This window comes from Emiliania huxleyi, assembly GCF_000372725.1.
Source record: "Emiliania huxleyi CCMP1516 unplaced genomic scaffold EMIHUscaffold_71, whole genome shotgun sequence".
Taxonomy (NCBI): domain Eukaryota; phylum Haptophyta; order Isochrysidales; family Noelaerhabdaceae; genus Emiliania; species Emiliania huxleyi.
This window is the reverse complement of record NW_005196681.1, coordinates 524,202-547,330: the sequence shown is the minus strand read 5'-3', so window position 1 is coordinate 547,330 and position 23,129 is coordinate 524,202. Positions and strand designations below refer to the sequence as shown.

At 66.0% G+C, this 23,129-nt stretch overlaps 7 protein-coding genes across 7 annotated transcripts; 2 read left to right on the top strand and 5 right to left on the bottom strand.

Annotated features, from left to right (window-relative positions):
• Nucleotides 1-1,054: 1,054 nt before the first annotated feature.
• On the bottom strand, nt 1,055-3,018 carry EMIHUDRAFT_452969 (hypothetical protein; the record flags this gene model as incomplete). Its single annotated transcript, XM_005761470.1, has 9 exons — nt 3,000-3,018; nt 2,715-2,851; nt 2,431-2,640; nt 2,289-2,348; nt 1,993-2,133; nt 1,821-1,922; nt 1,642-1,749; nt 1,454-1,493; nt 1,055-1,266 (listed from the first exon to the last, which is right to left on the bottom strand). Exons 2-9 carry the CDS (start codon nt 2,730-2,732, stop codon nt 1,055-1,057), a joined length of 891 nt encoding a protein of 296 aa, XP_005761527.1. The 5' UTR covers nt 2,733-2,851; nt 3,000-3,018.
• Nucleotides 3,019-7,879: 4,861 nt separating this feature from the next.
• EMIHUDRAFT_105798 (hypothetical protein) lies at nt 7,880-8,542 on the top strand (the record flags this gene model as incomplete). The annotated part of the gene is made up of 3 exons (XM_005761469.1): nt 7,880-8,108; nt 8,191-8,300; nt 8,393-8,542. 3 exons carry the CDS (start codon nt 7,880-7,882, stop codon nt 8,540-8,542), a joined length of 489 nt encoding a protein of 162 aa, XP_005761526.1.
• Nucleotides 8,543-8,747: 205 nt separating this feature from the next.
• Nucleotides 8,748-9,626, bottom strand: EMIHUDRAFT_105797 (hypothetical protein; the record flags this gene model as incomplete). Its single annotated transcript, XM_005761468.1, has 1 exon — nt 8,748-9,626. One exon carries the CDS (start codon nt 9,624-9,626, stop codon nt 8,748-8,750), a length of 879 nt encoding a protein of 292 aa, XP_005761525.1.
• Nucleotides 9,627-12,866: 3,240 nt separating this feature from the next.
• EMIHUDRAFT_216954 (hypothetical protein) lies at nt 12,867-13,301 on the bottom strand (the record flags this gene model as incomplete). The annotated part of the gene is made up of 2 exons (XM_005761467.1): nt 12,867-13,001; nt 13,155-13,301. 2 exons carry the CDS (start codon nt 13,299-13,301, stop codon nt 12,867-12,869), a joined length of 282 nt encoding a protein of 93 aa, XP_005761524.1.
• A 499-nt stretch (nt 13,302-13,800) lies between these two features.
• On the top strand, nt 13,801-14,426 carry EMIHUDRAFT_67983 (hypothetical protein; the record flags this gene model as incomplete). The annotated part of the gene is made up of 2 exons (XM_005761466.1): nt 13,801-14,207; nt 14,276-14,426. Coding segments are annotated over 2 exons (558 nt in total), but the record flags the coding sequence as incomplete, so codon positions are not given.
• Nucleotides 14,427-15,239: 813 nt separating this feature from the next.
• On the bottom strand, nt 15,240-17,461 carry BET3 (trafficking protein particle complex 3). Its single transcript, XM_005761465.1, has 11 exons — nt 17,440-17,461; nt 17,066-17,208; nt 16,942-16,977; nt 16,806-16,868; nt 16,639-16,728; nt 16,516-16,574; nt 16,369-16,450; nt 16,171-16,224; nt 16,022-16,104; nt 15,864-15,963; nt 15,240-15,296 (listed from the first exon to the last, which is right to left on the bottom strand). Exons 2-9 carry the CDS (start codon nt 17,186-17,188, stop codon nt 16,039-16,041), a joined length of 573 nt encoding a protein of 190 aa, XP_005761522.1. The 5' UTR covers nt 17,189-17,208; nt 17,440-17,461; the 3' UTR covers nt 15,240-15,296; nt 15,864-15,963; nt 16,022-16,038.
• A 369-nt stretch (nt 17,462-17,830) lies between these two features.
• Nucleotides 17,831-20,933, bottom strand: EMIHUDRAFT_105794 (hypothetical protein; the record flags this gene model as incomplete). The annotated part of the gene is made up of 4 exons (XM_005761464.1): nt 17,831-17,908; nt 18,050-20,143; nt 20,251-20,598; nt 20,769-20,933. The coding sequence occupies 4 exons, from the start codon at nt 20,931-20,933 to the stop codon at nt 17,831-17,833; spliced, it is 2,685 nt and encodes an 894-aa protein (XP_005761521.1).
• Between the last annotated feature and the right edge of the window lie 2,196 nt (nt 20,934-23,129).

Sequence of the window (23,129 nt, the reverse complement as noted above, 5' to 3'; positions counted from 1 at the left end):
CGAAGCAAAAAAATACCCGTTAGCCCTCTGTGAATAGGCTCCCAGCGCCCGCCGCGCGCCGGCTTGTACCGCGGTGCGCGCCGCTCGCGAGCCCGCCAGAGCATGGCCCACTGGGCTCTCGAGGCGTTGGATGGACGGCTCCAAAACGGCACTCTCTTCCCTCGACAGAGTCGAGGGCACGGACCCTCCCGCCTACAAGCCCACCACCACCACCTACCTACCTATTGCGGGGCCCTCTGGGGCGGTCAAAACCGGACCTACCTACCTATTGCATGGGGTCTAACCGTAGGCAACAGACCCCCTATCTGGGTGGGAGCCGGAACCCTGCGAAGAAGCGTGTTGCAAAGCCCTGGCAAAAAAGAATTGCCGGTACAATTCATGTGATGTTCATTATAGCTCCGAGTAGAGGGGGCGGTCTGCTGCTAGGGGAAACCCGGAGCGCGGAGCTAACCCTCGGAGACCCGTGTTTACTTTACGGCCCTTTCCCTGCGAACGCGCACCCCCCCTAGCTAGGGGTCAGGGCTCTCCAGCCCGTAGCCCGATCCCGATCATCCGGCCCGCTGGGTGCGCTTCTCAGCTCCCCGGCCCTGGATGTGAGGTTACTGACTGCACTCCAAGTGCTCCAAGTGCAAAATTCCGCGCTGGTGTCCAGTCCGAGCCTGGCTGTTCTTCACCTTCCTACCTAACCTCAAGGAACGCTGCAAAAATAATTTTAGATCATGCAAAAGAAATCGCGGTTTCCATACAATCCTCTATACAATCCTGCTCGTGCAGGTGGGAATCATGTCCTCCTCCCATCCCTCATTTGGGTTGTGGGGTTGCTTTCTTTTTTCTTTTGCCCTCGCCGGGTTGTTTTCTCGCACACTCTTATGCACGCGCTTTATTGCGGCCAACTTTACAGCGTGCCACCCTCCGCGCGCCTCACACACACGACCATCACGACCAAAAAAGTGTGCCAGACAAGGTGCGCTCTCGTTTGTTTATCCTCACACAGGACGCGCAGGGAGGGGGCGGGCAGCTCTCAGAGCCCAACCACCCCCCGCACAAGCCCTCCTCACAAGAAGCCGCGCTCCTTGTCGGACACGAGCTCCGCCAGCGCCATCCCCGCCGTCGGCGACGACGGCCCGTCCGGAACGAGCCCTCCAAAACCGACGACACTGCCGTCGCCGTTTTCGCTCTCGCTCTCGCTGCCGGCGCGCGTGAGTGTCTTGCGCGAGTCGTGCCGCCGCGCGCCCGGCTCGTGCCTAGGCCCCTCGCTGGCCGCCCCTCAGAACGCGCGCGGTGGGGCGGCGGGGGGCGGGCACGGGCCGCGCGCCTGAGGTGGTACGGGTCGAGCGCGCCGCCCGCCTCGCCGGCGGCGCGGATGGCGCTCTCGAGCAGCGGCGGGCCTGGCGGGGCGGGGCGAGGTCGGGCGGCGCGGCTGCCGGGAGGCGGGATCTCTCGGGCCGCGGACCGACGAGCTGGTTGAGCACGATGACCGACATCAGCGTCGCCTAGCCGCACGCGTCGGTCGTGAGGAGGCGCCGCCACGCAGCCCGCGCCGCCGTGCGGCGCGGCGGCCGCCTTGAGCGGCGGCCCCCAGCCCGCAAAGTCGGTCGCGATCTCGGAGGCGAGCCCGAGCGAGAGGCCCGCCTGCGTCACGTACGCCATCCAGCCGAACGAGCGAAGCCGGTGCGGCATCGCGCCCCAGCGGGCGCCCACCGCGTGGCCGAAGTAGAGGGCGGCGAGCCGGACGACAAAGAGGCCGACCTGCGGGCAGCCGCGGCACGCCTCACGCGGGCGTGTGACGCCGCCTCGCGCGGGCGACGAAGCGGGCGCACCGCCGCCGGCCAGGTGTGCTGCAGCACCGAGAGGCGCATGCCCAGCCCGGTGGTGGTGAAGAAGAAGAGGAGCGTCGGGTGCATCGACGAGTTGACGAGCGCCTGACCACGGCCGCGCGCGTGAATGGGAGCGCTGTCCGCAGGACGCACGCGCACGAGCCGACGGGCGCGCCTCGAGCTGCCGCCGCTCGTCCCTGCCCGTGAAGACCTCGCCGCCGTTGCAGACGACGAAGCCCGTGATGACGCACGCGAGCATCGGCTCGAGGCTGGGCGCAGTCACGCCGAGCGGAACGAGCAGCTGGTCCAGCAGGCCCTGCGGAGGGGCGGGGAGGGCAGCGCGTCGAGGGCGAGGGCGGGCTCGCGCCGTGTCGAGGCGCAGAGACGGTAGTAGTAGTAAGCGACTCTTTTGTGTCGAGGTCAGAGGCGCTGTCCGAGCTGCGCCCTCTGTAACGCCCTCTGCTCGAGCACCTGCGCAGAGAAGGCGGCGGCGCCCACGCCGAGCAAGCCCAGCTGCGGCAGAGGAGGCACCTGCGGCCGAGGGAGAAGGGGAGCCCCGCTACCCGCCAAGGAGGAGCGCGGAGGGGCGGTGGCTCGCGGGCGGCGGTGGCGCCTCCGGCACCCGCAGCGCGAGCAAGCAGAGCGCCGCGAGGAGCAACCCCAGCAGAGCCGACGCCGCCAGCTCCGCCGCCACCCGCGGCACAAAGATGGAGCACAAGTGGGCGGCGGCGGCGGCGGGGTGGCCTCCCGAGAGGGTGACGGGGTGGGAGGGGTCGGTCAGCGTGTGTGCGAGCTCGGTCGTGGCCGAGAAGAGCAGGATCACCTGCGGCGCAGGCAGCCGCGAGGGGTCGAGGTGGGCGCGACAACCACGTGGCGGCAAGGAGCAAGGTTGGCGACCAACACGTCCGAGACCATGGTCACACCGAGCACGGTCTGCGTGAAGGGGCCGCCAGCACGCGTCTCGCGGATCACGGCGAGCGCTGATGCGGGCGAGCGAGCCACCGCAATCACGCCAGAGAAGAGGGCCACCACGCCTGGGGCTTGGGTTAGGGTTTGGGTTAGGGTGAGGGTTAGGGTTTGGGTTAGGGTTTGGGTCAGAGGGTTGGGGCCACCACGCCTGGCCTCGCGGCGGGACAGTGTCGAGGATACCACCCCGCCCCTTCCCATTTACGGCGACCGCACCCTTGACATTCTCGTCGGCAGCGCCCGCCCCCAGCCCGCCCGCCCCCCTCTCGTCCTCGTCGTCGTCCTCCGCCTCCGCCGCCGATGCAGACGCACCGCTGCCACCGCCAGCCCCGCCGCCCCCGCCGCCTGCCCTACTCTCCCCCAACCGTTTGCCTTGCGCCGCCGCCTCGCCCGCCCGCTGCTCGGCCACCTGCGTCGGCGCGGGGCGGGCCGACGGCTTCTGCTTGTCCTGCCGCGTCGTCGACGCCTGCCTCCCTCTCGCCGACTCAACCGGGCTGGGCGTCGCCAGCGCGGGCGCCGCCTTTCCAGCTGGCGCCGCCTTTCCAGCTGGCGCCGCCTGTCCAGCTGGCGCCGCCTTTCCAGCTGGCGCCGCCTTTCCAGCTGGCGCCGCCTGTCCAGCTGGCGCCGCCTTTCCAGCTGGCGCCGCCGCCGCCTCCACCCTGCTCGCCGCACGCGGCGGCGGCGGAGGGCGAACCGCACCCGCGGCTGGCGCCCCGCCCAGCGCCGACTTCGCTTTTGCGGCGCCGGAGGCGGGGAGCGCGGTGCGGGGCGGTGCGGGGCAGACGCCGCAAGTGACCTCGCCTACAAACGTGTGCGAACGACCTTCACGGACGCAGAACTCCGGCACAAAGAGCCCCTTCGCGGCGGCGGCACAAGCAGCGCGGGCTTCGTTGCCGGCGGCGTCGCGCCTCGAGCACGCCTCGCGCACCGCCCTAGAAGGGAGGTTCGGGGAAAGTTCGGGGAAGGTTCAGGGAAGCGGAGTCCCTCGTCGGAAGCCTCGTGGTTTGAGGCGTGGGTCAGGCGAGGCGTGGTTTGAGGCGGGGGTGCGTGTGCTCTCTCCGATAGGCGGTGCGCGTGAACGGCGCCTCGACGAGCAGCGAGCCGCCTCAGGCACGCCGTTGCAGCTGCGACCCTTCGCCGCCGCGCCAGCGCGCCCTCGGGATCTGTCGGCCCCTCGGGATGATGGCGGCGGAGGCGCAGGACGGTGGCCCCCGCTGCCCTGCGGCTCCGGCGCGACGGCCGCCAGCCTCCTACTCCGCAGACTCGCGAGCTCTCGCGGCGCCTCTCTCCAGCCCCTCCCCAGCGCGCGCGCGGCGCGGGTCGCCGCTTCTTGAACTGCCCGCTGGTGGCCTACATTCGGACAGGGAGAGGGGCCTCTGAGGGGAAGGGGCGCCCGAAGAGAGGGATGGCTGCTGCTGCTGCTAGAAGCCACCTTTGCGCCCGTGCCGTGCAGCAGCTGCGGCGGCGGCGGCGGGGTGGTGTGGGCGCGCGCGGCTCGCAGCACGTCGAGCGACGACGAGCGCGGCCCGCCCTGCCCACCCGGCAGCCTTGGCCCCGCGCCGCCTCGGTCGCTGCCGCCGACCCAAACGCCGCCTGGCCCTCCGCCTCCACCGCCACCTCCCTCACCGCCATGTGGCCGGCCGATGCCAGCGTGCTGCTGCCGCTCTGACCTGCCGTAGCCGTCTCGGATGTCCTTCGTCCCTGCGGCCGAGGTGAAGGCGTCCGGGTATGCGGCCAGGAAGACGGCCATGGCACAGGCGACGGCGACGACGGTGGCGGCCGCCATGCTCGACGTGACGGCCGCGATGGCGCGCGACTGCGTCCTCAGGTTGGCGACGACCAGCTCGGAGCCGGCGGCGATGGTGATGATGCCCAGCGCCGCGTTGCTCGCCGGCTGAGAGAGAGCGCAGGCGCGAGGCGTCAGCGTCGCAAGCGGGTCGGTGCTGCAGGGAGTGGGTGGGAGGTGCGGGGCCGCAGTCTCTGGCTGGCTAGACGCCTGCAGCTGCGAGAGGAGCGGCCCGCCGAGCAGCGGCTGGAGGCCGATGCCGGCGAGCAGGCAGACGGTAATGAACGGCAGCCGCGTCGCGCGCGAGATCGCCGGGCCGGCGACGTGCAGGGCCGCAAGCGCGAGCCCGAGCCCGGCTAGGCGGAACAGGGCCAGAGGCGGCTCGTGCCCCATGCGGCGGCGCGAGTTTGGGCTGAGAGAAATACGAAGTCATGCGGTATCCGGGATCCAGGCAGACTGCGAAGAGAGATAGGAAGAGGCAGACTCCCTAGGGTGGGCGACGGCTAGCGCACCACACACCTCTCCTTAAAATCCCTGTGTGGTGGCGGCGTGCCGTCCTCCCATCCCTCCCTTGGGTTGTCTGTTTTCTTTCCAGGCGGGCCGCGCTGCCTGACCAGCGGAGAGAACGGGAGGGAGGACCAGGAAATCCGGATCGAGGGTGGGGGGGCCGAGCGGGGGAGAGATTTCTTCTTCCGAGCGGAGGGTGCCCTGAGTAGTTAGTGACGTCGAGTTAGAGTTGGTTGCGTCGCGTGTGCGTGTCTGGCTGGTGTTGCTGTTTGTTGCAACATGTTACCCGAGTAGAGACGCGCCCCGCCGCTACAGGGGAAACCCAAAGCGCAGACTAACCCTCGGAGACCCGTGTTTACTTTATGGCCCATTCCCCACGAACGCGCCCCCCCCAAGGGTCAGGGCTCTCTAGCCCACAGCCCGATGCCGATCGGCAGCCGGCGCGCTGGGTGTGCGCTTCGTCTTAACTCCCCGGCCCTGGGTGTGAGGTTGCCCCAACGGACTGCATAAGTGCTCCAAGGGTTTGGCGAGGCTCCGGGTGGCACTCTTCAGCTGTACGTCTTAGTCTGGGGTGTAGAGTGTGGTGCCTCATATCAACCACACACACAGAGCGCGGGGAAGGGTTTTGATTTTGAGACGGGGGGCCATGTCGGGTGTGTGTTTCCCGCGCGCGCGAGAACACGGACCCAGCCAACCCACACGGGGTGTCACACGCACCTCAATGCGTCAATGGGTATTGCTGAAAGTCGTCACACCTCACAGCCCACAGCTCACTCTCCCCCTCTCTCTCGCGGGGAGGTATCACCCTCCCACAGGACGCTAGTTGAGCTCGGCCCAGACCGTCACCCGTCCGCCCCGTCCGCCCCTTCCTTGCTTTTCTTCTTCGCCTTGTCCTTCTTCTTCTTCTTCTTGGCCTCCCCCTCTTCCCCGGCCGGGCCGCCTTCCTCCGCCGTGTCGCCGCCCCCGCCGTCCTCCGCCCGCTTTTTCGACTTCTTCTCTCGCGTGGCCTTGCCGCCCTCGCCCTCGCCCTCCGCCTCACCTCCGGCATCGGCCTGCAGTTCGCCCTCGGCCTTCTTCTTGCCCTTCTTCTTGGCGGCTCGCTCCCCCGGAACGCGCGGGCTCGCCCCTTCCTCTTCCCCCTCCGCCGACGGAGAGCCGTCCGCCTGCCCCCCCTCTCCCCCTCCAGCGGGCTGGACGCTTGTGCGCCGCTGCGCCTTTTTGCTGCTGCTGCCACCCTCCTCAGCCGATGCTGGTGGGCCGTTCGACTGTGCTGGTGTGCCGCTCGCCTCGCCTCGCCTCTCCTTCTTCTCTGCCTTTGCCGTCGCGTCCGCCGCCCTCGGCGCCTCCACCGGCCCCTCCACGGCGAGGATGACCATGTCGCTCAGGCTCTCCTCGTCGAGCGGCTCCGCCACCAGGTCCGCCGCCTCGTACGACCGGATGCTCCTCGACCCTTGCCGCGCCCCGCCCGATCGGTCGAGGCCCTCCCTTCTACTGCTTGCGCCCAGCCCGCCCCTCTCGCCGCCGCCGCCGCCGCCCGCCCGCCCGCTGCCAAAGTGGCTCACAAAGCGGGCGGCGTGCCCCCTCTTCATCTCGACGTCGGCGGCCACGTCGTAGAGCGACGCGTCGTCCAGGCTCGACAGGTGCCTCACATCGTCCCAGCCCTCCGCCACCATGGCTGCAGCGTACTGATTCAGCCCGGCCTCTTCCAACGCCGCGGCAAGCGCCGGGGGAATTGCGGTCGCTGCGCGGAGCGGCTTTGCTTGCGTCGAAGAGCCGCCACCCATGCAGCGTACGGTCTATGGGTGGAGGAGCGAGAAACACAGCCCTCTTTTCCGCCTTGACGCTAACCCGTAATCGTTGCGCCCTCGGCACGATGTGCCCGTCCACGCGGCCCCCGGGCGGCGGAACGTTACGTCTACGGAATTTCTTGCTTTTCAGCTTCTGGCTCTTACGAACATACCGGATCCCATACCCTCTTCCCAGCCCATGCTTCGCTCATGCTTACCTGTGAATCACGCCCGCTGTGAACGGAGTTGCTCTTTGAGACCAAGTGCGCTAAATAGAGCATGAAAATACCTTTCAGAGGTACCTTTCTGTCCTCCAGAGTCGAAGAACTCGACCGGTGGCTGGCCGCCAAAGTGGCTGGACGGCGCCGCGGCGCACACTGGTGGGCCGCGGAGCACACTGAGGGAGCTGTCCTCGGCGCAGCCGTTCGGCTCCCGCGGCCTGGGTGGTGGCAGTGGCACTCCCTGAGGCTCCCTGATTTTTTCTGGTATTTGTTGAGCACTCTCTGGTCACCTTCGCCGGGCGAGCCTGGCTCTCGCTGCGCAGCGGCGCGACCTTCGGTGAGGCTGCCGATCGTCGAACTGGGCTTAGGCCTTAGCTCTCAGTCAAGATATTGTGCATATGGTCGGTCTCTACAATATCTTGAGTGAGCACAACCGATGAATCGGCAGCAGGGAGACAGGAAGGCTCGCTGTGTGAGTCTGCCACGCAGAGTCGCGAAATCTGCAATGGAAGAGGATAAGATACCGAAGAGGCTACCTCCACGGGGCTGTTGGCGCAGGGGGAGGTGTCAATCACGCTCCCGGGACGCCGGAGAGATCGGGTTGGTCTCCCCCGCCTTCAGCCCTCTCCCGACGCGGACGCCACCACCCTCGCGCTGGACCCGGAGTCTTTTTTGGTTCCTAGGTCCGACCTGTGGGCTCTGCCCGCGCTCGGCACCGGCACCGCCTCGGTGTACAAAAGGAAAAAGAGACAGACGATGCTGCGCTTCCACCACCTCCGCCGCTTCACGACGCTGATGTCCGCCGCGACCGCAACCGCACGTGCCTACAGCAGCGTGCCCAGAGCCGCTGTCGCCGTCGCCGTGCGCCGTTCGGAGGAAGGGCCGGCGGAATACCTGCTCGTCCAGCGTGGCAAGCCGCCAGGCAAAGGGTCATGGAGCCTCCCCGGTGGGGGCGTCGAGCTTGGCGAGACTTCAGCCGACGCGGCGCGGCGAGAGCTCGAAGAGGAGTGCCGGCTCAGCGGAGGTGCGCTTGAGACACTTTGCAGAGACACTGCCTTGCCGCCGCTCAGACCCTCTTTGCAGACGGACGGCTCTACTTCTCGCAGGTGCCGTGCGATGGCACGCAGGGCCTTTCACCGCAACGGACGCCATCTATCGCGACGCCGACGGCGCTGTCCAGTTCCACTACCTGATCGCGCAGTTCTACGCCGAGGCTGTGGAGCCGGGGAGCGAGCCTCCGGCGCTTCGACTCCAGCGCCGGAAGGCCGAAAGGCGGCGACTTCTGAGGCGGCCGAGCTCTCCGCATAGGCCGCGGCGGACGATGCGATGGACGCGCGGTGGTGGAGCCTCGCCGAGGTTGCCGGCGGCGAGGGGAGCGGCGTGGTGGCGGGCAACGTGGAGGCGACGCTGCGGCGGGCCGAGGCGATGCGGGTGGCAGGCTTGCTCCGGTGCCAATGACCCGAGTGCCCTGCCACCGCAAGGTTTCTTTCGGAGGGTACGACTCTATGACTATATTTTAAATGACTACCGGGGCCGACCCTCGACCGCAACCCACCAAAAAGAGGTAAAAGCAAAAAAAAAAGCCAAAGATCCGCACGTTTTCATCCGGATTCCGGTGTTGGACTTGCACACACATGCTCTGCTCTAGCCACGCCATCCGTCATCACGAGACCTTCTCTGGCTGAGGCCACGTCTCCGGGTGCAGCTTCTCCATCTCGATGCAGACCGTTGTGCCGCGCTCGTCGGAGCCCATCGTCCAAGTGGACTCGTCGGCGCTGACCGGCGCGTACAGCGCGAGCTGCGCGATGGGGTCGCCGCCCGCCTTGCGGCCGACGACAAGCCTGGTGGCTGTGATGGCCACCTTGAGTTCCTTCTTGCTCACCCCCTCTGGCAGCCGCACGCTCACCTCGAGCTCCTCCGCCGTCTGCGACCAGCTCCAGCCCCTCGCCTCGCTCCTCTCCTCCTCGGTCGGCCCCACCTGCTTCGCCTTGGCCGCCTGCTCGTAGTCGTGCATGGCGGCCGCGTACGCCGCGTTCTCCGCGGGCGCACTCGCCATCCACGGGCTCGAGGACACCACCTCCGCCGCGTGGAAGTCCGCCTGCCGCAGGCCCGGCTCGACCAGCACCCTCCCGACGTAGGCGTCGCCGTGGAAGGGCTGCTCCGGCTCGAGGCCGCACGAGCGGGCCAGCTCGAAGGCGCGCCGGTTCACTGGCCGGTCCTTGAGCATCCCCATCTCGTCGATGTAGAGGTACACGCCCGCGTGAGGCACCGGCTGCGACGACTTGCTCGGCTTGGTGAGCGCGAAGAGCTCGACGGAGCCCTCCTCCTGGGCGATGCGGTTGAGTGTGTCGAGCTTGCTCTCCACGTCCCTTCCGTACGTCTGCCGCAGGTGATCAACCCGCTTGATGCTGCCACCCGCGAACGCCGCCTTGAGCTGCGCCTGCAGGCTGTCACCTGCCTTTGAGATCTCGCCGCGCAGCTCTTCATAATCGAGCGCTTCGTCGGCCGGGATCTTGACGTAGGTGAACTCGAAGGGCAGCATGTGGTCGCCACTGGGATTATGCCCACAGCCACTGGGATTGTGCCCAAAGCCACTGGGATTGTCGCTGTGTCCACCGCCGCCCTCGCTGCGCAGCAAAAAGAATTTCATTATACGGCCTTTTTGCGCCAGAGGAGCCTGTCGTGTCCTTTTTCAGGAGCAGGAGAGCCCCACCTGTCCCCCTGATCGTTCTTCCAAAATCCTGCTCGTGCAGGTGGGGACCCTGTCCTCGTCCCATCCCTCGTTTGGATTGTCTGTTTTCTTTCTTTCTTTCTTTCAGAGGAGGAAATGACAAGGGAGAGAACGACGAGAGTGGGACGACCGCGAGGTGGCATGAAGGCTGCAGCGAGAAGCGGCGAGAGACTGCGAAGAGAGATATCTAAAGAGGCAGACTCCCAAGGGTGGGCGACGGCTAGCGCATCACACACCTCTCCTTAAAATCCCTGTGTGGTGGCGGCGTGCCGTCCTCCCATCCCTCCCTTGGGTTGTCTGTTTTCTTTCTTTCTTTTTCCTTAAAATCCCTGTGTGGTGGCGGCGTGCCGTCCCTCCCATCCCTCCCTTGGCTTGTCCGTTTTCTTTCTTTCTTTCTTCAACTGGATCAAGAACAAGCAAGCGGCAAACAGCTTCTTACGCTCGGCCCCATGGCAGTGGGGGGTGCCCGCGCCGCCTAGCTCTGCGGACGGCCCCCCCCACCCTTCGTGTAATCATGTAGTCCCCACAATCGCTGACGTGGGATCGCTTGTCATGTGAGAGAGTGCGTTGTGTTCTTGTTTCGTATCCGCTTTCTCTTTCTTCCTAAAAGAAAGAAAGAAAACAGACACGCCAAACGAGGGATGGGACGAGGACAGGGTCCCCACCTGCTCTTTCTTCCTCTGCTTGTCTGCACAATTCCAGAGAGATTTTTCAGTGTATGTAGCTCTTACGTACATTCCCGGAGGAGGACTGCTGGACGGGGTTTGCGATGAGGAGCGATCCGAACGTGGTATTCGGGTGATCAGATCACTACCGTTTTTAGCAATTATCAAGATTGTGTTTGAGAGAGAGATTTTTAGCAATACCAAACAACTCTAACACTCACACGTCATTTGGGGCCTGGAGCCCTGTTCACGCGCGCGCGAGACGTGCAGACAGGGTTGCCAGGTGAGAGCGAATGGCGCGGTTCACGCCTCGCACAACAGAGAGAGAGATGCGCTCTGCATGGTGGGACATAAAAGAAAGCGAGTATTTGGGCGAGTAGGCCGTGCGGTCGACGCTGCCGCGCGGCTTTGCGCGCGAGGCGGCGCAGCTTGAGAACGGCGGTGGGCGAGAAGCCGCCGCCGAACGTCTCGTGGAGCAGCAGGTTGAAGTTGTTGCGCTTGACAAAGATCGCGTCGTGGTAGAAACCGCGATGCGCCCCTTGACGTAGCCGTGGCCGGTCTTGTGGGAGAAGGGTTGGCCGGGCTGCCCGCGCGCCTTGCAGCCCATGTTTAGGCGGCGGGCCTTCTCTTCGGTGTTGCCGAAGGCGTAGGAGTGGCCAACGGAGGCGGGCGTGCCGCCGCTCGAGGCGTTGCCAACGCCCGCCGAGGAGGTCTTTTGAGGAGGGGCGTCCAGAGCTTGACTCTTCATTCACCTCATCGCATCCTCCCGGGCCAGCGTGGGGTTCCGCGAGGTCGACCTTGTACCCCTCGTTGTACTGCCGGGTGAGCTCTGGTTTCTCCTTGTCACCGTGCACGACCGGCGCGTTGGCCGGGGCGCGCATCGCGTCCGCCCAGGCGGCGAGGACGCCGTCGTGGGGCCGCCGGTGGTGGGCCTTGTTGTAAAGGTAGTCGCCGAAGAAATCGACTGGCATGCCCCGCTCGTTTGTTTTGAGAGAGAGAGAGATTTTTAGCAATACCAAACAACTCTAACACTCACACGTAATTGTTGTTTGTTTTGTGTTTGTGTTTGTGGGAGAGAGATTTTTATTTCTCTCTCTTGTTTGTGTTGCAATTCCACGAACAAGAAACTTAAAAAAAGAAAAAAGGGCCACGCGAGCCGGCGCGACTGCCTACTCGAGTACGACTGTTAAAATCCCTGCGTGGTGGCGGCGTGCCGTCCTCCCAAAGAAAGAAAGAAAAAAGGAACACAGGCAAGCCAAGGGAGGGATGGGAGGACGGCACGCCGCCACCACACAGGGATTTTAAGGAGAGGGGTGTGGTGCGCTAGCCGTCCTCCCAAAGAAAGAAAAGAAAGAAAACAGACACGCCAAACGAGGGATGGGACGAGGACAGGGTCCCCACCTGCACGAGCAGGATTTTGGAAGAACGATCAGGGGGACAGGTGGGGCTCTCCTGCTCCTGACAAGGGACACGACAGGCTCGCAGCGCGGTGCGCGGTGGACTCCCACATCCACTGGCGGTCTCATCTCAGTCTAGCGACCTGCCTCCAGCTTGTCGCTGGCAGTCTCTCCTACCACAGGCACACTGACACAGGGGTGGCAGGGGCGGCGGCACGAGTCTCCCACATACTATGCGGGCCTCACTAGAGGTGCGGCCTGTGCGTGTCCTCGCCCTTGAGGGGGGAGGGGAAGGGGCTGTGTGTCTGTGCATGTGTGTGTGTGTGTGTGTGTGTGTGTGTGTGTGTGTGTGTGTGTGTGTGTGTGTGTGTGTGTGTGTGTGTGTGCGTGTGCGTGTGCGTGTGCGAGCCGCCCTGAACGCCACGAGCGCGCCGCGAGCGCCGTAGCGCCGGCGAGCGCCGTCGGCAGCGCGCGACCGCCACCCAAAAGCGGAGGTACATCAGGAGCCGCAGCCGGCCTGCTCTATCAGCCCCGCAGCCTCCAGGCGCCTTTTGGCCCCGGTTCGAATCGCGGTTGGCGCGCGCCCTCGCGGAGCGACGCGTGGCGCGCGACGCGCGCGCGTGCGCGTGCGCGCCCAGCCGAGCCCTAGGCCGTATGCCGTCTGCCGTCGGCCGTCGGCCGTCGGCCGTCGGCCGTCGGCCGTCGGCCGTCGGCCGTCGGCCGCCGCCGCCGCCGTAGCGGCGGCGAGCGCTCGCCTTTTGCGCGACGCGCAGTGTGGACGCGCGCCGCCCAGCGCCGGACGTGCCGGAGCCGGTCCGGCGCGCGCGCGGGCGGCCAGCGCCTGTAAACAGACAGCTGCCGCCCACACGTTCAAAGGTGTAGCCGTCCTCCCATCCCTCCCTTGAATTTCTGTTATTTCTTACCACCCAAGACAGCTTGGAGAGCTCCCGGTAACGCTACATTTCGTAACGATGGTCGCTAAACGACAGCTATTGGCCATCTGCCTCCTGCAGCCTCTGTTGGGGCGGAATGCGCGGGGTTTTCGGCGCGATGCCTCCGGCTAGTACACGGTACTGCTCTGCCGCAAACTCTCCTGCGCTCGCGTGACGTGTGGGGCGCACGCACTGCGCTCGAAAGTCGCGATTTGGCAATAGGCGCTCGAGCCGGCGCGCAGTGGAGGGGGCGCCGCGCAGGGGGACCGGGGGGGTGCGAGAGGGGGCGTGGGTCGGGCGCGCACCGGCCGGCTCCGGGAGCGGCCGTCACGTCGAAGAGGGGACCTGGTGCTGCTCGAATGACGACGCATGCCGCTCTGCTGCGCCGCCGATAGCCCCTCTTCCGAGCCGGCGCGTGGCGGCGAGCCGCGGCCAGTATCGCTGGTGCGGTGGAGGCGGCAGCTTGCATCGGCCGGCAGCGGGTGCGGCCATCACGTCGATGAGGGGGGGTTGTCGGCGACTCGTGTGGCTCGAGGCCTACGCTGCGCCGCCCAAGCCCTACTGCCGATCCAGCGCCTGGCGTTTGGGGCGAGCCGCGGTCGTCGTCGCTGATGGTATATGGCGGCGGCGGCGGCGGCTCGCCCTTCCCTCCGGCCGCAATTCCGATCCCGCCGCGCTCGCGGGAGGTGGCGCGCCCACCGCGGCACGGCCGTGGCTGCGCATACACCTTATGCCCTTTCTCCTCAACGGCTATCCGTGCTTGCTGTGCCCCTGCGTGGTGTGTTTCAAGTTCTTACAACCCAAGGTGATAGAGGGCAAAAAGATCGATTGCGCTCTTGCCGATCCGCACCTACCTAGGCTCTTGGGTGGCGCGCCCCAGCCAGCTCTTCACAACGAACCTGGTTTGCCTACAACTGTACGACTGTGCCGGCGCTTGACAGCTGCTGCAGCAGCTCGTAGAGCCTCCGCGGCTTCCTCCTCGGCCACCGCGATGCTCCTCCTCTTCGTCACGGCCTCACCGGCCCTGCGAGCTGTGCCGACCAGGGCCGTTCCCGCCGCCGCCGCCGTCGCGCGCGCCTCACGCCGCCGCGCGTGCCTCGTCTGTGCCGCGGCTCCCGGCGGCGAGAGGCAGCAGCGTCAGCGTCCAAAGGCCAAGCAGAGCCTCGGGCAGAACTTTCTGGTGGACGACGCCCTCGCCGAGCGGATGGCGGCGTCGCTCCGCCGCGGCGATGGCGACGGCGACGGGCGAAGGGTGGTCGAGCTCGGTCCGGGGCAGGGCGCGCTGACGGCGCTATTGCTGCAGTCTCACCCAGAGATGCTCGCCGTGGAGATTGATCAGCGGATGGTGGAGATCCTCCGCGCCGACCTGCCCGCGCTCGAGCTGCGACACGCCGACCTGTGAGTCGCGCCTCTGCGCCACCGTCCTCTCGCGAGCCCCGCCGCCAATCCCCGCCCGCCTTGCGCAGGCTCGGGCTCGACCTGGCGGCTCTCGCGGCGGAGAGGGGAGGGCCCCTCTCGGTGCTGACCAACACCCCCTTCTACCTGACGAGCCAGCTCCTCTTCAAGCTGCTCGGCTCGCTCGAGCAGATCGACGAGGTCGTCCTCTCCATGCAGGCCGAGGTCGCCGACAAGCTGCTCGCGCCGCCGCGTTGCAAGGACTACGGCATCCTCTCGGTGATGACGCAGCTCTTCGGACAGCCGGAGCGGCTCTTCGAGATCCCGCCCCACGCCTTCAGGCGAGCAGCGCACCGCACCCCCTCCCTCCCCGCACGCTCCCGCGACACCGCGAGCGCGGCGTCACCGAATAGGCCCGAGCCAAAGTGCAGCGCAGCGGTGCTGCGGCTGCGGCCAGTCGGGGCGCCGCCCGGCTCGGCGCTGCCCCTGTCGGCGGCGCAGCGCTCTCAGCTGCTCGGGCTGCTCAAGCTCGCCTTCGAGCAGAGGTTAGGGTTAGGGTTAGGGTTAGGGTTAGGGTTAGCGGGCTGCTCAAGCTCGCCTTCGAGCAGAGGCGCCGCACGAGAGACATCGCACGAGAGACATGCGGTCCCGCCCTCCCCTCCCCTCCGCCCGCCTGCGGCCCTTAGCCTTGAGAGAGAGGTGTCCCTCCCTTGGCCAGGCGAAAGATGCTCCGCGTCACCCTCAAGCCGCTGCTGGCCGCCGCCAAAGAGCCGCCGCCCGAGGAGATGCTGCGCCTGAGGCCGGAGCAACTCGAGCCGGCGCAGTTTGTGCAGCTGGCAGCGCAACGGCTTGCCCTCGCGATGGCCCCTGTGACAGCGCCTCTTCACGCTTGCTGCGGGGAACGCGTGTAGGCAGCGATGCTCTTTGGTGACGATGCCGAGGCGGACGCCGCCGCCGCCCTCGTCGCTGCGCACGTCTCCGAGAGCTGGACGCCGTGGAAGGCGGGCTGGAAGTGAGAGAGGGGCGGCGCCGTACTCGCAACCCGATCGTTTTCCCTCATTATAATACATGATCTTCCCACAGCCATAAAGGGTGTGGATGCTGGGTTGACGGAAATCGAGGGACGCGACCCACTTCGCCACAGACGGTCCCGCGCCTCGCCGCTATGACGGCCGCACAACCGCAGCTCGTGTGCGTGCGGCCGTCTTTGTCCGGAGTGAAAAGTCCAACGCGCTCGTCGGTGGCGGCTTCCCTCAACCTGCGCCGCGCTCGGCGAACCTCGACAGCGCTTTCGGTGGCATGCAGCTCTTTGCGACTGAAGTCTGGAGAGCAGCTCCTCTGCTGCTCACACACTCTGCACAGTTGACACAGCCTACTGTGCGGCTGCCACAGCTGTGACAGCGATGGGCTCGCCCTCACTGGCCCTCAGTCACTTGTGCTGCGGCTTGTGTGAGCGACACTGCTCGGCGACTGCCGGCACACTGTGAGACCATGGGTGTGAGGTAAAACCGCGCCACCAGCGCTTGGTCACATCGGCCCCGAGGTCAGATCCATCTACTCTGTTGATGACAAGACTTGTCTACCGGCTGGAGCCGAGCAGGAGGGCCCGGCTCACAACCCCTTGGTCAACTCACCCTCCACACAGTCACACCCCGTAACACACAAGAGACATATATCCGATTTTTAAATATATCCGGCCCTGTGGCGCGCGCGGCCGCCGTGCGGGCCTGCGCGCACGCGACAGGGATACGCACCGTGCGCACGGACGGAGCTCCCCTCTCATTGCGCTCGGCACGCGACAGACACGTTGGAGACGTATATCCGCAGCATCCGCTTACTCGTCGTCGTCGACAAACTCCTCGACGAGTCGCTCCTTGAGCAGCACTCGGATCTCCGTCACCTGCTCACAGTCGCGCGGTGAGGCGACACGGACTCGCTCTAGCACATCCGACGACCCCTCCTCCGCCTCGTCGCCCCACAACGTGTCTCGCAGCAGAGAGCACTCGACTCGCATCTGAACCTGCCGCCGCGGGGTGCCGACGCAGGGTCGGGAGAGTCGCGAAGAGGGGGTAGCCTCGGCTGCGTGGCGCCCGAGACGGGCGGGGGTGTCGCCGCCGCACTCGGCCACATACACCCCGCGTGTCTGCATGCTAGCGCCGCGAGCCATCTCGAGCGCGCCGCGCAGCACGCCGCAGAGCAGGCCGGAGTACTCGAGCTTGGAGCACTCCTCTGGCAGCTCGACGAACCTACTCGCGGCACGCCGGGCTGAGATGCGGCACCGCTCGGCGGCGGCGCCCCGGCTCCGCGGCACTCGGCGAGCGGGTTCTCGCTCAGCAGCAGCCGGAACTCGGACGAGGTTGCAGCCGCAACCTGCCGGGGACGGAGAGGGGGTGGGGCAGCGGCTCGGGGAAGGGAGCGAGCGGGCGGCCGCCGCCTCCACGTTGACGCCAAGGAACATCTTGAAGCCGACCTTGGCCACCACTTCGGCCGTCTCGGAAAAGGAGGCGCACTGCGCCAGCGACGCCTGGGGCGGGGAGGCGGCCGCAGCTCGGTCGGCGAGGCGACCATCACCAGCGAGCCTCTCGCTGGGCGGGCGGCCACCTTAGCGAGAAGCTCATCCACCATCCGCACGCCCATGTTGTATCCCATCTTTTCGAGCTGCACCTGCCACGTGGGCAGGGACGCGTTGTCGTGGCGTGTCTCACGCTCAGCGGGCGCGCGGCAGCGATGCTGGCACATTCGCTGCCGCCACGTCCTCATAGTCCTTGAGCAGCTGCGGAGCACCAGCGCGGTCGCGGGTCACGTGAGGGTGGATGAGCGGGCATGAGCGGCGCGCTGCCAGCGGGCGGGCAGGGGCGGGCCTGCGTGACCACCGCGCCATAGGTGAGAGAGAAGAGCTCGGCGGAGACCTTGTCAACCTTGGAGAAGGTGGCGTCGCCGAGGCGCCGCAGGGCAACCTTCTTGCGCTCCGCCTCCGACGCCATGTGTGTTATTTTCGTGCCTGCTACATGCGGGATGCCCCTCGTCGGTGAGCTTGCGGGAGGAGGTGCGAAGCGAGGGCATCAGTGGCGCAGCCGGCGTCCAGCGATCGGTGCTGGACGCGAGTGCACCGAGCGCCGGGCTTTGAGCGGGTGCACACTCTTGTCAGGCCCGCTCACACCGCGCTCGGAGGAGGCGGAGAGAAGCGTCGTGTGATCGCGGGGTGAGGCAGGGGCGGTTGTGGTGGAGCGCGGGCCTCGCAGCGGGCCCTGCTGGCGATACTCGAGTAGAGAGCTGGGTTCCAACTTTTGCCGGGTAAGGTACCGCACAGCAGGGTATGGAGGGTATGGCAGTTGCGACGGCGCTTTCACACACACACACACACACACAGAGTTGCTTGGGAATATACGAATATACGACAACATCAACCAGAGAGTCTTCTCTCGTGTATAGAGGACCCACACAGAGGTTTGCGCCGTGTCCCACTCCCAGCCCGCCCTCCACTTTTTTAACTTTTAGCCGCCAAAACGGAAGGACTCCCCGTCAAAACGCCTCTGCTTTACCAAGTACAATGCTCCCACACACACCTGTCACACTCTCACACAGACAAACCCAACCGTACGAAAAGTAGATCCTGGGCCGGACAGTCATATCTCGATCTCCCGCAGCACCGGCTTGCGGGTGTGCCGCATCGTCGAGCCGAGCTCGCTCGGCTTGAAGGGTGCCTAGACAGCAAATCGGGAGCGGTGAGGGGCGGTCATTGAATGTGCGGTGGCGCGAGCTTCCCCCGCGAGGCGCGCCAAGACGCCGTAAGGCTTTGGCAGTCCGATCGCGTCGTCCGGCACGTAGGCGTTCGGCCGAGGCACCGCGGTCGACGGCGCGCCGAAGGGCGGCGGCTCCTCCTGCTGCTGCGCGCTCCTCTTGAGCGCCTCCGCCCTCCTCCTCCGCATGTCAGCCTCGTGCCGCAGCCACTCGCGCTCCACCTCATCCGACGGCGGCAGCCCCGCCTGCACGTTGGCCTCCTGCTCCCGCAGCGCCGCCTCGCGCTGCTGGTTCTCGTGCGCCAGCTTCATCGCTGTCGCCTGGTACATCGACAGCTCCGAGACGGTCGCCATCATGCGGCGGGTCGTCCCCTTGATCTTGCCCTGGAACTCGTTCACGCGCTTTGACAGCTCGAGCGCCTCCTCGCGCCCCTCGTCGGCTCGCGCCTTGAGCTTGAGCGACAGGTTCGTCACCTCCTCGAGGACGAGCTCCTTCTCCAGAAGTTGCTCCTTCTTGTCGTTCAGCCGCTCCTCGAGCACGTGCAGCTTGGCGACGAGCTCCTCCGGCTCCGGATCCGTGCCCTCGAGCTTGCGCCAGCGGCCGCTGTTGTCCGGCGCCTCGAGGTCGGAGGATAGCCTCTGCGCCTCTTGTCGCGCCTCCTCGAGCTGCGCCTTGAGCAGCGCCACCTCCTCCTCGAGCTGTGGGATCCGTGGCAGCCTTCGGCGCGCCGCCTCCACGTTGCGGGCGAGCTCCGCCACCTGCAGCTCTGCGGCGCGAATCTCCTCCTCGCGCTTCCGGATCTCGGCCTCGCCCGCCTTGAGGGCCGACTGCTGCAGGTTGGACTTCTCGTATAAGATGCAGAGCTCGTCGTTGCGGTCGATGAGCTGTAGTCCGGTGTAGTTGCGCTCCTCGACGGCCACCTCATATTGCCGCTTCAGCTTGACCATCTCGCGCTCGATGCCGCTGACGACCGCGTTGAGGTTCTCCGCCTCTGCCGCGAGCTGCCCCACCTCCTTCTCCTTCTCTCGGACGCAGGTCTGCAGGCGGTTCGTCTCCGCCCGCAGCTGGTCGCGCGCGTTGAAGGAGCCGGTGTGCTCGATCCGCTCCTTGTGCAGCGCGCGGTCCTTCTGCGCCGACTCGGCGCGCAGGATCTCCACCTCGTTCTGCAGGATCTTCATCTTCTCCTTCATCTCGGCGAGCGCCTGCGCCGACGTCTGGATCTTGGTGACGTACTTGTTGCGCTCGATTTTGACCGCGTCATACAGCTTCGAAAAGTCCTTGAGCCGCGTCGCCGAGTCGACCACCCGCTTGGTCAGGTCCATGATGACCAGCTCCTTCACCTTGAGCTCCTCGTGCACATCCTTTGCCGACTGCATCACCTTGGCCGCCTCGCGCGCCGCAGCCTCGCGCTCAGCCGAGAGCCGCGCGAGCACCTTTCGGTTGTCGTGCTCCTCCTTGGTCACCTCGGCGAGGTCCGCCTCCAGCGCCTTGACGTCCTCCATCAGCTGCACCAGCCACTCCTTCTTCTCCTCCTCGGCCGTCTCCTGTTTGAGCAGGTTCGAGATGTGCACGTCGACGTCGCGCCGGATCTCCTCCGCGGCTTCGTCGTTCTTCGCCTTCGCGTCCCGCAGTGCGGCTACCTGCCGCACGACCTCGTCGAGCTGCCGCTGCAGGAAGGGGTGCTGCGACAACGAGTTGTTGAGTGCCAGCTCGACCTTTTTACACCGTCGGAGCGCCTGGTTGTACTCCCGCACCTTGCGGTTCAGCGCGTCCGCTTCCCGCCGCGCGTCGTGGCTCACGTCCTTGACCTCCATCGCAAGCCGGGTGCGCTCGGTCGCCGCGTGCACCGCTTCCTCCTTGAGGAGGTCTAGCTGCTTGAGCATCTCGTCGCGAGTGCGCTCCTTCTGCTCAATCATGGCGTGGTGCCGCTCCACCGCCATCTCCAGCCCCATCCTGCCCTCCTCGAGCTCCTTCCGCCGCTTCACTTGGTGCGCCAGCTCCCCATCGAGCCCACGCAGCGTGTCCAGCTGCTTGGCGCTCTCCGCCTCGAGCGCCGCCAGCGCACCCGCCACGGCGTCCGCCTGCTTTTTCACCTTGTCCGGCTCCGACTTGACCTTGACAAGCTGCACCGCAAGCTGCGCGCGCCGCGCCTCTACGTCCGTCCGCGCCTGCCGAAGCTCGTCGTATCGGCTCTGCACCTGTAGGGCAGCAGCGTGCTTTGAAGTGAGCGCCCGAGGAGCAGGTAGACACGTTGGATCGGGAGAGCACGCAGTAAACAATGGGCATCTCTCGCTTGCCACCGCACCTCATTGCGGTCTCGCTGAACCTTTGCGAGCGATGCCTTGGACTTTGCAAGCTCAGCGCGCGCCTCGTCGACCGCCGCCTCAAGTGCCTCGATCTGCGGCGTCAGCTCAGCCGCCTGCCGCGCGGCGACGCTCGCGATGTCCCCCTCGAGATCCTGGTGCACCTTTTGCAGCTCCTCGAGCTCCTGCTCGGTCAGCCCCACCCGTTCCTCCCTGACCGCAAGCTCGGCCTCCCCTTTGGCGACCTCGGCACGCAGCGCGGCTGTAGTCTCGGAGCCCTCCTCCGCCTTGCGGGACACCTCGTCCAGATTGCGGCGCTCCTCTGCCAGTTCGGCATTGAGCTGCTTTGCCTTTGCAAGCAGCGTGCGCTGTGGGGCCGGAGGTGGAGGGCAGTAAGTTCTGCGGCGTTGGCAGCCAATGCAGTTGCGTAGATGCGCAGCGGTGCGTGCTGAAGATTCCCGGGCGAGCGGGTCAGATGGGTGCGCAGGCAGGCGAGGCGGGGCGGCTCAAGCGATGGCACCTCGTTGTCGTATGTCTGAAGGACGGCAGCGTGGAGCTTGGCGAACTTGGACTTGTACAGCTGGAGCTCCGCCTGTGTGAGCTTGCCCTCTGAAAGCAGCGCATCGAGTGTCGCATACGCCGACGAGGCGGAGAGGTCGTCCTGCGCGGACGCCGCTTCCGCCATACTCGGGACGTAACGCCTCCTTTCGTTCACGGCACGGACGAGCATTTTCAGTGTATAAGATAGTGCTGGGGGGGGCGACAGGGGGGACGTGGCTCTGAGTGATGTGTACGCCCACTCAGGGTGTGTGGCAGCCAGCTGGCTGTGTGTCTTGTGAGCCTGTTTGTGTCTGTGTGTCGCTCGAGCGTGTCGTCATCATCTGTCTCGCGTCCACCCCCATACCGCGCTGGTGTCCAGTCCGAGCCTGGCTGTTCTTCACCTTCCTACCTAACCTAACCTAACCTGCAGGAGTGGGGGGTATGGTCCCTCGGCCCCGCCGACTACTGCCTCCGAGCCCGCAGCGCCGTGCGGGTGCCGCGCCCGCGCCCGCCGCTCGCCCCTGCGCCCTGGCGATTGCCAACTTCGTTCGCCGCCGCCGCGCTCACGCGCTCTAGTCTCTTGAGCACTTGAGCACTGGATAGGGTCGATTCCGCGTGGTACGGGTGAACTGCTGAGTGCTGACAGGGTTTGCGATGAGGAGCGATCCGAACGTGGTATGTATTCGATTTTAGAGGGTGGGTGTGTATGAATGGGTTACTGCTAATCGTCAAAAGAGTTTTGTGTTTAGGTATGTTGTTGGCAAATCAAGACACAGAGCTCACGCAAGATCACAGCGGGAGGAAAGCGGCGAGTCGCAATTCCAGGGGTCGTTGTGGCGGGCCACCCTGTCCAGAAAGGCATGGATGCCAATCTGGGGTCTCTCGACCGAGTCTATGACGAGCCCTGGCCGCTCCCGGTGGTGGCAAGGTTAAGCAAGTGATGCGTGTATGAGATTTTCCGTAATTTTTTTGGAGTTTGCTTTTTCGGCCGAGATCTTCTTCGGAACGTGTCACTCTTCAAGGTAGAACACTGATCCACTGTCATCCGCTGGACCCCCCCTGCGTAGTGCGTGCGAGGCGGTTTATAAGGGTGTGTGTGGATCGAGGGGTCCCGTACCATGCGGAATCGACCCTATCCAGTGCTCAAGTGCTCAAGTGTGTGTGGACCGTGAGTTGACGGAAATCGAGGGACGCGACCCACTTCGGCACAAACGGTCCCGCGCCTCGCCGCTATGACGGGGACACACCCCGCACCGTCCGCTGTGTCCCCGTCTTTGTTCTGAGTGAAAAGTCCAACGCGCTCGTCGGTGACGGTGTCCCCCAACCTCCGCCGCGCTCGGCGAACCTCGACAGCGCTTTCGGTGGCATGCACCTCTTTGCGACTGAAGCCTGGAGAGCAGCTCCTCTGCTGCTCACACGGTCTGCACAGTTAGTACAGCCCACTGTGCGGCTGCCACAGCTGTGACAGCGATGGGCTCGCCCTCACTGGCCCTCAGTCACTTGTGCTGCGGCTTGTGTGAGCGACACACACTGCTCGGCGACTGCCGGCACACTGTGAGACCATGGGTGTGAGGTAAAACCGCGCCACCAGCGCTTGGTCACATCGGCCCCGAGGTCAGATCCATCTACTCTGTTGATGACAAGACTTGTCTACTGGCTGGAGGTGGAGCCGAGCAGGAGGGCCCAGCGCACAACCCCTGGTCAACTCACGGTCCACACCCCGTAATAAACGTGGGTCGTGGCAGCGTTCTACAAAACTTTCTGAAAAAACAGCTTGGTTAACCGCATGCGGCATGGGGTTGTACGGCTGACGTATGGCGACCGTGTGGTCCCGCGCTCCACTGCCGAATACTGACGTACCGGATCCGCGGCCGGGGGCGGAGGCGGCCGAGGCGGCTCGTGGCAGCCCTGTCACGTCAGTTTCGAGTTCCTCCGCGGGTGGCCTCTTCAGGCAAGCCAGCCGTCCCGGTTGTAGGCTCGACCCTCCGACGTGTAGTACACAGGCAAGGGCTTGGCCGGCGCCGCCTTGCCCGCGCCACCGCTCGACGCCGCCACCACCGGCGCAGCGGGTGGCGGCGCGGCGGGCGGCGGCGCGGCGGGCGGCGCGGCCGAGCCTGCCTCGTCCGGTGAGTGCTTTCTCCACGCCTGTTCACAAGTCGAGGCGTGAGGAGACGCTGCTCGCGGCCTCGGCCGGGTTGCCCCCTCCTCGCCTCTGCTAGCGACTGGGCCTTCTTTCCCTCGGGGCCAGAGTAGATTCGGTACGGCCGTCCGCTCGGGCCGCACCGCTCCTCGCACGTCCAGCCGGGCGGCGCCTAGCGACAGCCGCACCCGTGTGAGCTGC

Coding starts and splice junctions, on each gene's coding strand:
- BET3 (XM_005761465.1), bottom strand. CDS start 17,188: ATGGCGTCGGAGGCGGAGCGCAAGAAGGTTGCCCTGCGGCGCCTCGGC. Junction 16,869..16,941: donor AGGACGTGGCGGCAGCGAAT/GTGCCAGCATCG, acceptor CCCACGTGGCAG/GTGCAGCTCGAAAAGATGGG. Junction 16,575..16,638: donor TCCTTGGCGTCAACGTGGAG/GCGGCGGCCGCC, acceptor CGTCCCCGGCAG/GTTGCGGCTGCAACCTCGTC.